Source organism: Chrysemys picta, chromosome 2 (genome assembly GCF_011386835.1).
Source record: "Chrysemys picta bellii isolate R12L10 chromosome 2, ASM1138683v2, whole genome shotgun sequence".
In the NCBI taxonomy this organism is placed as follows: Eukaryota; Metazoa; Chordata; order Testudines; family Emydidae; genus Chrysemys; species Chrysemys picta.
Window position 1 is genome coordinate 18,471,689 of NC_088792.1, and position 15,471 is coordinate 18,487,159.

Genomic DNA, 15,471 nt, shown 5'->3' on the forward strand with positions numbered 1-15,471 from the left:
CTACTTCAGCATTACATGAACTCAATTCCTTTGCTCATTTCATTAGTGAAACCACCCTGCAACATGCATTAGTGGACTGACACACTACTTATGAGCATCTGCTATTGAAGTTCACAGATCAAGTCTTCAACATTAGGTCAGGTTTCTGGATCCTTTTATCAAGCAGTCTGCTTTCTGAGTGAGAAGAGGAAACTGCCACATACCTCCTAATAGTCTACTGCAGACAAAAAAGTTAAATCTTTTTTAAAGTTACTTGTTGCTTAAAAGGCAATAGAAAATGTTGAGGCTGATCAGCTCTTCAACCTAGTAACTGAATCAAAAGAAAATGCACTTAATAGGAAACGTGACTCAACTACACAGACACTATAGATCTAGAATACAGGTCCCTTGCAATCAAGCAAAGTTAGTTCCAGTATTACTGTTAATGCTGGAACCTGAGTTCTAAAACTTGAATCTTAACATAAGTTATTGCTTTTGCAGATATATAAAAAAGAGTCTGACCAGTGAACTATTTTTTTTATATATTTCTAAAAACACCCGTACAATGTTTTAAAAAGTTAATGGCAAACACTGAAATTACTGGGAATGTGATTTTAGAAAGTTAAATGCTAGGATAGGGCACTCTTACTGAATTTTATATATTGTATTAGTTGGTCTACATTTGGGAAATAAATCTACATAAATCATAACATATTAAGCTCCTCTGAGCGAGATGTAATACATACACTTAATGGTATAAATTACTACATCACAAATTAAAAGAATTTAAACAACATATTTATGATTAAAAAAAGATCATGCAAGCCAGAATTTAAAACGAAATATAATGTCATCTTAGTAACACATGCATACTAGTAATTATATTTTACAAATTGAAAAACCAAACCCCAAAATATTGAATATATGGCTACTAATATGATTTTCAATGCAGAGATCATGCAGTCTCTCTTAGGAAGATTTCAAATACACCATTCAAATACTTCTGAGAACCACAATAAGCTTAAAACATTCCCAAAAGCAATTTTTAAAAACTGCCTTTCAAAAAGGTTTCTGTTATTTTTATACCTTTTATAAAATGATACTTTTAAAAAACAGTATTTCTTCTATGTGGCATAGCCATACCACAGACCAAAAAGACTCTTAGGGCTGCCAAGCTGAGAGACTTTGAGGAATCTCTAATGACGACTCACCCTGTTTTGTATATGGAGCTTGCATGAAAAAATAGTCAACTGGCATGCTTTACAGATCTTCAGCTACCAAGCTTCAACCTAGTGTTATTTCTTGCACAAAAGTTCTAACATATTGCAGTCAAGTATACTAATGTATTAATGTTTTAAGAAAAATACACAAAATCTGAATGTCATGTCTTCTACACACAGTAAATTTATGCTCACTTCCAACAAATGCTCCAAGATGGCTGCTAATAAAATAATCTGAATTATACTATACACAAACCTAGCTAGACTAAAAATTCCTCATATTGTTCCACACAGCACATTTCCTTGCCTGTTGCAATAATGTATTCACCATTAATTACTCTGCCAAACTGACTTCACTCAAATCATTCAAACAACTCTTGATGGATATAAAAAAGCACTACATTTAATAAAAAAAAAGTTGCTATAGAGAACCCTAGAAAGCATTCTTCTGGATCAGCCCTTTAGAAGCACTATTCGAATACACTGAAAAATATTTTAATTTGCTTTTTAGATGCTCTGTTATACTCAACTAAATTCCAATAGCGTGTAACTGCCACATAGACACAGCTAACTCTAAATGGACTGATCTGTTATACTGATGTGTATCTAGAAGAATTCAATGTTTTAAAAATCTCTTGCAGTTAATGGAATTTGATTCAACGGCCTGACACTGTTCAAATCACTAAAAATGATGTGATTGATTCACTCAAGCAAAATCTTACCTGTTTTTATTACAATTATCTATGTATTAAAATGTTTGTGAAAGATGCCAGAAAGAACATTTCAATCCAGCTCTTCTGGGTACAGAACAGGCTGCAGTAATTCAAGTTTCTCCACACTGCTCTGACAAGTGCCTCAAACCCAACATGGAAAGACCAACTCCAGTCACGAAAGGATTGTCTAGCATTCATGCCCATTCAGCCCTTTATCTCTATGCTAAGCTACCAATATGGATACCAAATTAGTATCAAATGTGGTAGTGGTTTTAGAGATGAGGACACTTGTCCTCTAGAAACTGGACTGAGACTCATTTCACAGGGGGATAAACAGCCACTTGATACTAGCAACCCTCATTCATTACTGACCTGGGCCAAATTCAAAATAGTAATCTAGCTGAAGATGCTCTTTCTGTTTTCAATCCTGTCAGACATTCAATTCTCAAACAATTTAATTCCTAAAACTTAATATATTTCTAGATATGGCCACATATGCAAGTGAAAAAGGTCCTGCTTTATGCCAGCTATGTGATTTCTCTCTCTCACTGGGGATACATACTTTCCAAAATTTCAGAGGTCTTCAGCACAGGAATTCCCCACCCCTGAGGCATACACAATTTTTACACCTTTTACCTAATGTAGTTATACATACCAAATTATCTAACTTGATAATGTCCCAACATAAAAGTCAGATATTTGAACTTCTATAGTACTCTCCATACCCCCTTATCTACAGAATATTCATTCAGAAGCAGGACTCTCAATCTATCCAAATTCCAAGTATCATCTGAACTCTACGGTGTCCCCACCCTAACATAAGAGGCTACCATCAGGCATATACAACTACAACATAGTTCCAATGGGTATATGCTTCTTAGTAAGTGGCTCTCAATCCTCCAGTTCAAAGGGATCAGTAAAAATCTGTGGATTTGAACCTTTGGGTCTCCAGATTTGGGGCATATTAAACTCCATGTTTCAGAAGAAACAACTCTGCAGCATGATCCATTTTACTACTTCCAGCCACAGCTACAATTTTAGGGCGTCTCCTATTGAGCACAGCTGAGTCTATTTGATTGTATAATGGAGTCCTGACTCTTCATTGTTCTATTGCTACTATTTATATAGTGGTGATTAACATGACTAGGAGGTCCCTGTCCCACGATGCTTACTGTAGTAAGATGAGGCCCTAAAACATAAATTAGCTAAATTAAATTAATACAACCACCTTTGGTAGGTAGGGAAGGAAGATACAGGAAAATAAGAGATGACTGTCAACAATGGGAACTAAATATTTGTCTTCAGAGGAGAGCATTGTTTTCAATTAAAACATACTGTATGTTGAATTTGTTTGCCTTTTTATTATTATTATTAAATTGATCGATATCCAGCTGAGGAATTGACAGCTCCAGAAGCAGTCATCAACTTTAAAGGGTCAGTGATTCACTGATAAGTTTATCATGAGTCATAAGAATAACTTTTTCAGCCACTTTATGCCAGTTTTAGGTTAGAGTTATCATCCAGATCCCCAAATCCTTCATCAAAAAGTAAAGCAAACAAATCATTGTGCAATTGCTCTTTCAACATGCAGATCCAATATAAAAGATTGTCACTGCTTCTGACTGTGAGGTGGTGTAAGAAAGAAAAAGTATGGTATTCTGGATACTGCAAGAAAACTTAAGGTCTCTTCCTGGTATTCCAGGTTCCTTACTGCTATAACCCACTTGTTTGTTATGCTTCCTTGAAGAATCCCAACAGAAAAAATATCTTGCCCTTCAATGGGCAACTTATTTGCTTTGACTTCTATCAACACTGGCTGGAAGGAGAATTGTGAACAGCATTTACTGCTTGTTCCCTGGATAGGTGGTAGTTATCTTCTAGATGAAAAATAACTGCAAGAGCAGAAAGTTGTCCCTCACCGATACAAGCCTTTGATTTCAGCTGAATCTAAGCTTTTATTTAAAACCCCTCTTTCCAAACATCATTTTTTTGTTTTAATTCTTCTGGTAGTTCAACTAATAGACTTGCCTAGTCACCAGATTATTTGATATGACCTTAGAAGATAACATGAGCATGTCTTATTCCAGGTCATTTCAGAAAGCTAGCTGGTATCTTGCTCCTATCTACTAACTTGCAATAGTATCCAGCTCCAGTAGACAGGACACTCAGTTTCCCCACACATTCTAACATTGCTCTAACCTTACACAGAATCAATATTTAACTGAGATCCCAAATAGTTGAAAATTAACTGCTGTCTACCTATTTGTCTAATGTATCTCAGAGGGAAACATTTCCTCACAGCAGTAAGAAGCATTTTTAAGATGAAGAAGGTATTACAATATCAACCTGAGGACAACTCCAGGACTATGTTCATGTACTAAAATGTCTCCTGTACATGAGACATACAGGAGTAGCAAAGTTTTATTTAAGTTCCTTGTAACTGCCTTTAGCTCAAAGGACTACACAAACCTGTGAGAAGAATAGACCCTTCTCCTTGGAGAAGTTTCTGAAGGGACTGATTTACAGCCTATTACCTACCTGCTTTTCTACTACAAAAGTAAGTCTCCAAGACAGATTTATTCTTCAGAAAAGGCCTCCTCTTCCTCATCTGCAAGTCCAAGCACTTTACTAGGGGACTGTAGCAAGGCACAGCTGGGCCCCTCTTGCTTCTGCCCCTGCTGCCCTCACAAAACCAATCAGGCACACCTCAGATCGATGCAATCACCCATGTATTTTATTTATAGTTCTTTCCCATCACCAGCTTACTATCTATATACAGGGTTTTACCAGACTTCACCAGCAACAGACCAGAGCCACCAGTCCCTCTCAGCCTCTGGCCTCTCTTTCCCCTCCCTGGCTTCCTCCCTCCCAACCTTTATAGCCCCTGGCTAATTAGGCTGGCAGCTGTTCCTAGTTACCAAGCAGGCAGTACTATTCAGCCAGCCCCAATCCATTCCCCTTGATTGGGGCTGGCATGGCAGGGGGCTGATTAAGTATTTCCTGCCTAGCACCCTGTCACAGGGACCCAAAGGAGGAGCTGCCCCTCCAAACATATTATTTGACCTGAGCAGAAAACAATGGCAGAGAAGTTGGGAGCAGCTGTGAGGTTGGGCTATGGATAGTCCTGTCTCCAAAATCATCCAGCCCTCCACCACTCTACTAAGGTTTAACACAAAACAATGTCATTGTGATTTCTGTCAACACACCTGTAATATCAAGAGTAAAATTAAGTATCAGAAGAAGTCTGCAACAGAAACTGAGGTCCAAATTCTGTAATTAATTGCAGCCCAGAAAACCCTAATGGAGTCAATGGGAACCCCAATACTGTTGCATGGAGAGTAAGTGAGTGGAAAGTCAATGGAAATCCTAGATTACTCAAGGAGCTGACTGAGGAGATATCTGAGCCATTAGCAATTATCTTCGAAAACACACAGAAAACAGGAGAGATTCTAGAGGACTGGAAGAGAAGACCGAAGGGACATTATAACAGTTTTCAAGTACATAAAAGGTTGTTATACGGAAAAGGATGAAAAAATTTTCTCCTTAACCTCTGATGATAGGACAAGAAACAATAGGCTTAAATTGCAACAAGGGAAGTTTAGGTTGGACATTAGAAAACACTTCCTAACTGCCAGGGTGGTTAAGCACTGGAACAAATTGTCTAGGGAGCTTGTGGAATCTGGGTCACTGGAGGTTATTAAGAACAGGTTACACCAACACCTGTCAGGAATGTAGTTATTACTCAGTCCTGCCTTGAGTGCAGGGAACGGGACAACATGGGCTACTGAAGTCCCTTCTAGTCCTACATGTCTATGATTCTATGAAAGTTAGCCTCACTCTTCAAGTTTTAAGAAGATATGAGAGAACAAGCTTGCAATGCACATCTATACAACCAGTCATCCAATTCTCCATAGTTTTAGATTGTGTATAATAATCATACATAAAAACTGGTTAATATCTTCAACATCATTATTGCATCATAATTGCATTATTGCATCAATATGCATAATTATTCAAAATACTACAAAAAGTAGAGGCTGGATTGCCCATCTGTTACTCCTGTTGGTGGGCATTTACTCTCATGAATAATTCCTTTGATTTCAATAGGATTATTTGCATGAGTAGATGGTCATCATCACAGGTAAGCATTGTATACTAACCTTTAGGACCTGATCCAAAGCCCATTAAAAATCAAAAGAAAATCTCTCACTGACTTCAGATTGTCTTTGGATGAGGTTCTTGGTGATGTACAGAATACCTTGTTATCTTGATTAGAAATTCAATGAAGCTATACAATACATATTATAAACAAGTCCCTATTTGAAGGTTTAGGTGCATTACCACTGAAAATGTTTAGGTAGTTCTGGAAAAGCCGTGTCCAGAAGATATTTTAACATGTTAAGATTGTCCTGCAATGAGAAAATAAGCAAAAAAAGTCTTTTATACTTGAATTCCAAAAGCAAGCTCTACCATCAATTCTTGGGACCACCACTTCCCCCATCATAATGCTAGCCATAATCAGGAACTACATATCAATACATTAAAATAAAATTCTACACAACAGTCAAACAAGACTTTAGAAAGTTTTTTTTTTTTTTTTGCGCATCCAAAAGACAACAGAAATAGCTACAGTAGTAAATGCTTATGATTAATTTAGGGTACTTCTACACTTAAAAAGCTACAGTGGCTCAACTGCAACGCTGCAGCACTTCAATGTAGACACCACCTATGCTGATAAGAAGGGGTTCTCCCATGGGCACAAGTAATCCACCTCCCCAAGAGGCAGTAGCTAGATCAATGGAAGAATTCTTCCGTTGACCTAGCACTGTCTGCACAGGGACTTATGTCTGCTTAACAATGCCCTGACATAGTTAAACCAACCTAATTTTCTAGTGTAGACCAGGTCTTAGATACACAGCACTTGGTTTCCAAAGATCTCCATGGAAGCTACATTAATGACTGAGGTTCAACAACTAAATAGTAGTTGCCGGGAGCCAATAACAGAGTTCAGCTTTTTTTTTTTTTTTTTTTTAATTGTACTGATCAAAATTTTAGTTTGACAATAGCCATCAGTTAAACACCATCATATAGACAAGATGTATGCTGATATTATGAGGAAATAAGTAAGTTGTGAAAGAACAATATATTACTTGTTACACTAAGAGCAGATGGTACAAAGGTTTAAAAAAAAAAAAGTCTTTTCCCAGCCCAGTTTTAGGAAGAGATTCCTAAAAGACTATATCCGAGTCCACACAAACCATCTCTCAACACCCTCGACATTGACTCAAAAATCCTCCATCGCTCTTCAATATGATAGTCTCCCTCTCAGACCTAGACTTTAAAAACTAATATTGTGCTTCCGAAATACCAACTGGAATTACCTTTACAACTGTTTAATTAAAGTATCACCTTTCTAATGGAAAAGAACAAGAGCCAAATGGAAGGAGGAGATGGTTAAATACACTTGAAAAGAGCTTGCTAAGAGACAAACAATTGCATCAAGATGGACTGAGGTGAAAAAAAGGGACTAAAATCTCTCCTTCCCACCCTCAATCTCATTTAATGTTATATTCCTCTGACTTCTGGACTCCCTCCTCATAACCAATGCAAGACAATTTATCTCACAAGCACTCTGGGCTGATGTTCTATTCACTCCTATGAGCAATAAAGTCTGTTGAGATAGCACTGTCCAACTATTTGTTTTCTTGTTGAAAACATCATCAATCTGCTAAAGTTTAACAACACAGAGACAGATTTTCAATTCAGGCCTCCATTTTGTGAGCAGTTTTGAACCTACAATGAATTGTAATTCTTTCTGTCTCAATGGCCAAGCCATTTGTACACTCTGTAAGGCAGGTGTAACAGACAGAAATAGCTCTTCATTTCCTGGCCATAGTCACATAACATGGGTAAGGATAAAAAACGGTTCTGGACACATTCCCCGATTATGTGCCTCAACTACGGCAAGGTCTTCTGCATCAGTCTTCACTATAGAAGATGTGAGGGAGATTCCCACAGCAGAACCATTCTTTTTAGGTGACAAGTGTCAAAGATTGAAGTACAGGAGTACTTGTGGCACCTTAGAGACTAACAAATTTATTAGAGCATAAGCTTTCGTGGACTACAGCCCACTTCTTCATCCTGTTCTTCTTTTTGCGGATACAGACTAACACGGCTGCTACTCTGAAAGATTGAAGTGTCAATAGAGGAAGTTTTGGAACAAATTAATAGATCAATCAGTAATAAGTCACCAGGGCCAGATGGTATTCACCCAAGAGTTCTGAAGAAACTCGAATAGAAAACTGTAGTACCACTAACTGTGGTATGTAGCCTCTCACTTAAAATCAGCCTCTGTACCAGATGACTGGAGGATAGCTAATGTAATGCCTATTTTCAAAAAAGACTCCAGAGGTGACCCTGCCAATTAGAGGCAGGTAAGCCTAACTTCAGTACCAGGCAAGTTGGTTGAAACTATAGTAAAGAACAGAATTATCAGACCATAAATGAACACAATTTGTGGCGGGAAAAGTCAACATGGATTCTGTGAAGAGAAATCATGCCTCACCAATCTATCAGAATCCTTTGAGGGGGTCAACATGCAGACAAGGGTGATCCAATGAACTTTGTAGTGCACTTGGACTTTTAGAAAGCCTTTGACAAGGTCCCTCATCAAAGGCTCTTAAGAAAAGTAGGCAGTCATGGGTTAAGAAGAAAAGTGCTTTCATGGACCAGTAACTAGTTAAAAAATAGGAAACAAAGGGTAGGAATAAATGGTCAGTTTTCACAATGGAGAGACGTAAGTAGCTGGGTACCCTAAGGATCTGTATTGGGACTGTGCTGTTCAACATATTTATAAATGATATAGAAAAAGGGGTGAATAGCGAGGTGGCAAATTTTTTACAGGATACAAATTTACTCAACATAGTTAAGACCAAAGCTCACTGCAAAGAGATACTCTGGATGAACGGGAAACAAAATAGCAGATGAAATCCAATGTTGATAAATGCAAACGAATGCATTCTGGAAAACATAATCCCAACTACACATACAAAATGATGGGGTCTAAATTAGCTGTTACTATTCAAGAAAGAGATCTTGGAGTAATTGTGGATAGTTCTCCAAAAACATCCACTCAATGTGCAGTGGAAATCCAAAAGGCTTTCAGACTGTTAGGCACCATTAGAAAGGGGATAAATAATAAGACAATAAATATCATGCCACTCTATCAATCCATTGTACGCCCACACCTTGAATACTGCATGCAATTCTGGTTGCTCCATCTCAAAAAAAGGTATATTAGAATTGGAAAAAGTGCAGAGAAGGGCAACAAAAATGATTAGGGGTCTGGGGCAGCTTCCATATGAAGAGATATTAAAAAGACTGGGACTCTTCAGCTTAGAAAAGAGACAACAAAGGAGAGATAAGGTAGAGATCTATAAAATCATAGAGAAAGTGTGGAGAAAGTGAATAAGGAAGTGCTATTTAGCCCTTCCTATAAACACAAGAACCAGGGTTCCACCCAGTGAAATGAATTAGCAGCAGGTTTAAGACAGACATAAGGAAGTACTTATTCACACAATGCACTCAACCTTTTGAGCTCATTGCCAAGGAAGGTTGTGAAGGCCAAAAGTATAACTGGGTTCAAAGAAAAATTAGATACGTTCATAGAGGATAGCTCCACCAATGGCTATTAGCCAAGATGGTCAGGGATGCAACCCCATGCTCTGGATGTCCCTAAGCCTCTGACTGCCAGAAATTAGGACTGGACAACAGGGGATGGATCACTCAATAGTTCCCCTGGTTCTGTTCATTCCATCTGAAGCATCTAGCACCAGCCACTGTCAGAAGACAGGACAGTGAACAAGATGAACCATTGGTCTGACCTAACATGGCCAATCATGTTCCTCTCAGGTCTTTTGGACCTTTACCTCATCCTTCTCGGTACAGCCATAATACCGCTGCCTACACAGTCTCTCTCACCCTTCATTTAAACCATATCATGCCCCAATTTGAGTCACTATGTTGACTCCCTACTGTGCTGCACATCAAGTTCAAATTTCTAGCCCTTCCTTTCAATGCACTACATCTCCAAACTGGTCTCCTTCCACATTCTCTCCATTCTGTACTCTCTGCTCTGCCAACAGCACCATGCTCTTTTCACACTGTCCAACTGGCTTGCAAAGACCTTCAAAAATCTATTTGTCAACCTTCCACCCTTGTCTCATTCAAACCACTCCTAAAGACACTTCTGATTATGGTGCCAAACACTCACAGCTACATCAGGTGGAATTTTAAAAGCTTGGAAAGAACATAACCGCTTATGCTTAAGAGATTGAATTATGCCCTGAACAGATCCCTTATGGAAGGGATTATTCCATAATTGTCCATGTCAGAGTTTCTTGCATCTTTCTTCAACTCATGTAGCATATTGGATTAGATGGACCATTGTTCTGAACTAGTGTGGCAAGTCCTTTGTTCTCACTTGAACACAAACAAACAACAGACATATATACATCTTAATGGTATAAGTGTGTAATTTAAATAACCAATTATCCATATACTATGTCTTTTCTTGATCTTCTCCTTCCTTCCTTCCTTTTCACTTGTCTGTTAAATCCAACATTTAGATTGTAAGCTGTCTGAGGCAGAGGCCTGTTTTATGAAGAATACCTGTGACAACTATAAAATGATAAGTAATAAAAATCCACACTCCCGGAGAGAGTCCCACTGAAGTAATCTAAACTCCCTTACAGGCTGGGCATGTAAATTCTTTTACAGAACTGGGACCTCCTTTTAGGCATGACAGTGAACAAGGGTAACAAAATCAAAAAGTGGGAAAAAATTACACAGTTTGCAATAAGACCACACAACTATTCAATTTAAGCATGTGCATTTCTCAATAGTATTTAAAACAAAACAACTCATTACTGAAATAATATTACATCTGCAAAAACTGAGGTCCGGTTTGAAAATGCAGGGATTCAGTTTCTATTAGTGTCCAATTTCATAATATAATCCAAGATATTTAATTTTACTTTTCAATATTGTGACAATTAGAATGCAAACATTGGTTGAACTAGCACACCGCACTTTTTTTCAGATATAGTATTGTAAAAGCACCATTAGCGTAAACCACACTTGTTCAAAACAACATTTAAACAGTGATCCTACACAAAATATGGGCTGCGTGCGGTAGCAAGGTAAGAAGAAAATGTGTAGAGCAACATTTTACTAACTTTTAAAACATCACTAAGGGAAGAGATCAAATATCCTCAGTATATACAAAATGATCTCCCATTAAGGTTGGTGTTGCATGTGCACAGCAAGAGGAAAATAAATCCTACATGAGGCACTGTACAGTATTATTACTTTGATGTGTTTTCAAAAACACACAAAGACATTTCTTCACAAAGTAGACACCGTTCCTAGATAAAAATAGGTCTGTTTTGTTATGTAATTAAAGCTGTGCTGTTTTGCCACTTATTTTAGTACTTGTTTTTAGCCTAAGTCCAGCACTGAAAATACCTAAACAAGATTGAATTAAACATATATTTGTTTGCTGAGTATCTTCCACAAACCCTGGATCCCCCACAAAAATACGGTTTAACAAAATTTAAATTTCTATTGGATTACCAGATATAAACATTTAAGCCTCCCATTAAACTGAAAACTCTCTACTGATCTTCATTATGATGTGACTATCACTCCACCATAATATTTTCCCAATTATCTCCTTCCAAACTCCTAATGGCATTTCCTGGTTCACTGAAGGTATCCTGGAATGTACCACTATGACACAGCAAATGCCATGGATTGCAATACGACATTGGATATCTGTGATAACACACTGTGGGATATTGCCAGTGAACCAGGTTGTGCCAAAAAGATTTCATTGAGGAAAAATAGAATTATAAAAGGCTAGCTAAAGGCACACTGTCAACTTATTAAAAAAAAATCATACTTCTCTGAAAAAGCATTACCCACTATTGTTACCTTTTAACTCCTAAGATTATTAGAACTAAAATACAGATTAGAGAAAAATATTTCAGTTTGTTTACACTGTGCATTTGACAATACTGTTGATCGTCATGCTCCCTGTTATCCTGTGTATAGGAAGTTCCCACTTTGCTGGGCTGAATTCTTCAAACTCAAGCGTGGAAAGAAAAAAACATTTCAAAAACTAGGGAAAACATAAATTGGCACAGCTGTGAGGGATGGAGACCGGGAGAGTCTTCTCCCTCCCCCACACACACTTTTTTTTTTGCTGACTAGATTTCAGGTTGGCAATGTCCCTTTAAAAAGACTGCCATGCTGAACAGCCCCTACAGCCTGGTCAGAAGGCACATTCAAAGAAGAAATCCATACATGACTTATTTTCATTTTGGCTATGCAGTTCACCTTTAGGAGAATGTTCTTTGGGGAAATGTGGTGAATAATCTATGCTAAGGAAGTTTACAAGCTGTGATCACATTCCACTGTCATGACAAAAATTGTCAAATGCCATAATGTAAAATAAACTATTAAAACAAAAAAATCTTAATCCACAATTTCACTAAAAAGCTACGGGGTTCTCTCTTTGAGAAAGAAGAATGCAGAATAAGTAATATTTCATTATGCCAGGACATAAGTCAACAGAGTACACAAGTCTGACAAAGATATTATTCTAGGTAGCCAATATACTCAAAGCATATTGTCAGAAGGAAAGGATATTTTTGATGGATGGTTTAAAAGGGGCATGCTTTTAAAACATTAAGAAACAAAATGTACAGTGCTTTTTAATGAGACATTAATGAATGGTTAGCATGGATGCAGCTGCATCACATTAGCACTGTTGATAAAAGTATATCTTGTCTTTTGTCTCCAATTGTCTTATAACCATAGTGGTTTAAAATATTTCCACTAAGCAGGCAGTGAACTACAGTTTTTTCTACAGGAAGTGTGCATTTAATTATGCATTAACATAGTACACTAGGTATTTACCGTATGCTAATGTACGACTATAGCTATACTTAGCATTTCTGCTATGTTTAATTTTATTTATTTGAGCCTATATTATTTTTATGTTCACTGAAAGCCTTCAAATGTTGGCATATTTGCTTTAGTTTTGCAATAGCAAAATTTACTATTTGTCTTTTCTATCTTCCACGGGCATAACAACAACATGTGACTACTTTAATACTGGCATAAGGTTCTTTAAAGTGTCCCTTTTGAACAATGCAAGAATCATACTATACTACAAAGACTGACAAGTCAAATAATAAAAATTACACATACGCTTATGGAAGTGTTTCAAACATACAATGAATCTAGTACATTACTAACAAATGTTTCACTTGTCAAATGTTTGATATTTAGTATCTAGCATTAGTTACATGATAAAAGTCATAGTTCAAGAACAGTATGGATACTGAATTAACTGGGCCACAACATTAAAACATCATACTTAACAGTTCTTCTCCCTTATAGTTTGTATCAAATTCACTGAACCAAACCAGTTACATAATCCATTCTTTGACTTTTGATCTATTTGTTCATTGCTCATAGATCACAGATCAAAATATAAGATAGTTTAAACATCCAGTATGTGCTGTATTTTCAGTATATTTTACAAACAGGCCATATAATAGTATTTTTCTGATTTAAAATTAATATGAGCAGGAAAAGGATGGGGAAGAGAATCTAAAATTTGTAAACATACTATATTTTAAAATTATGTGAAAATGTTTAAGCTTGCATTGTTTTACAAGAATAGCTATGTGCATGTGTAGAATATTTAAGAAATATATAGAAGAAACAATCCTATTCCTTACTGTACTTTTAAGTTTCAGGACACCCCAGCACTCAAGTGAAGAAAAAAAAAAAGGCTAATAAAATTAGTTTTATTTATTATATTTAGGCCACGTTAAAAAAAACGTGTTTTTTTTAAAAGAACATGTACATTACACATACACACACACTTAGAAACAAATGACCCGATTATTGGTCATATAACACCTGTCAGTCCTGAGCCTGCGTCTTTTATTTGAGGTTGAAGATTATATAGTGAACCTGTAACTTGGACTGATATATACATTTTGATCTCAGGAGATGGATTTTGACCGAAGGGTGTGAAAAATCTCTCTAGAGTGTCAGTGTCACCACAGTACTCCTGATAAGTTTCCAACCTAGTGCCTCAGCTCCCACTACCCCTCCTTATGTTGACACCCCCATCTGTCTCCACAGAATTATAATGCAGATTGTCATATGCAGCCCCGTGCCGCCTGTCACATTTTGCCCTTTAATACAAAGAAGTTAAACGCAAGACACACTCACCCCCAGCGAATTGTTTTTGCACAACATAATCCAGAGCCTGAGAACCTCTCACAAAACCTCTTTGGAAAATGGAGGGGCTGGCATCGGTGCCCTGGCTTACTGTCCAGAGGAAGGAGAAGTTATTTACATGTTACAATCCAAGCCCAGCGTCGTACAGAGACACAAACTGCTCAGCACTCCCTTAGATCAGCCATGTTACTCCCCCAAATCCACCGCCGGCTGCGAGCACTTCCCCGGGAGCCTGGGCACAGACAAGGGGCAGGCGCGCTTCTAGACGTGTCCTGCCAGAGCCCCCATGGCAGCGGCCGCTCCGCGAGCCCCGAATCGCCTCGGAACTTCAGCTCTCGGGATCCTCCCCGAGCCAGACTGGAGCCGCCGGAGGAGGAGGAGGAGAGGGGAAGGGGAGGGGGAAAAAAGCAGGGCTAGAGAAAGTAGATCCGACGGCTGCGGGCGCCACCAATGTGCGGCCTGGATTCCCCCTGACAGGAGCCGGAGCCACCAGTCCCGGCTGCTCGAGCTACGCAAAGCGGCCCCCTCATCGGACGGGCCCCTCACCCAGCCACCCCCGCTCCCCAGCAGCAGCCTGGCTGCGGTATTGTAACACTGGTGCCGCAGCAGCGAAGAGAAATACACCAAGGGCTTGCATTGCACAATGCAACGCGAACTCCGCAAGAGCATGAGGAACAGCACGTCTCTCCGCGCCGCGGCTGCTCCCGGGAGGGCTGCGGACGAAGAGCCTGTCACATTAGCCCCAGGGCGAGTGCAATCTGTCCTCCCCATAGTCCCTTTCTGGCAAACATCTCCAAAGCAGGGTAGGAGCCAGACTTCAACACGCTTTATTTCCCCCTTCAGCCTCCCCACCGGCCGCGAACCGTACCTTCCCATTTAACAAAGCACCACTAAAAGTTGCAACACGTACAAATGGATCCCTCCTCCTTCTCTAGCAGACACACGTCTTGGGTATTAAGGGGCTATTCAAGGCAGGCTTTTAGCTTGAAATTCAGGGGCTTCTTTAACCCTTTTCTAGAGACGCTGCTACTTTTCCCCAACCCAGTTTGAAATTGACTCGCTGGAAAACCTGGTCCGAGAAATGTCCCCTAAGAAACTCGCCCTTCCCACTCCCCCAAATGGCCCCTGGCAAAGTTTCCTTCTATTGGCACTGCACAGAAAGAAAGAAAAAAAGCAATCATTATTCCATTTGCGCTGATCTATTCTTAAAGGCGAATCACTTTAAATAGTATGGTAAT

At 38.6% G+C, this 15,471-nt stretch overlaps 1 protein-coding gene across 21 annotated transcripts in view; it reads right to left on the bottom strand.

The window, feature by feature from the left end:
- The window catches only part of KMT2C (lysine methyltransferase 2C), a 332,762-nt gene that overhangs the window by 291,528 nt on the left and 25,763 nt on the right, over positions 1-15,471 (bottom strand). Inside the window, exon 1 of one of the 21 annotated variants that reach the window (XM_065586760.1) lies at positions 15,102-15,303. The exons of 16 other annotated variants lie outside the window; for them this stretch is intronic. In XM_065586760.1, coding sequence (XP_065442832.1) covers positions 15,102-15,109 — 8 coding nt within the window. In that variant the 5' untranslated portion in view covers positions 15,110-15,303. Of the gene's footprint in view, positions 1-14,224; positions 15,304-15,471 lie in introns of those variants that run through there. 4 more of the 21 variants (XM_065586761.1, XM_005297186.5, XM_065586762.1 and 1 more) reach the window with 4 other exon arrangements.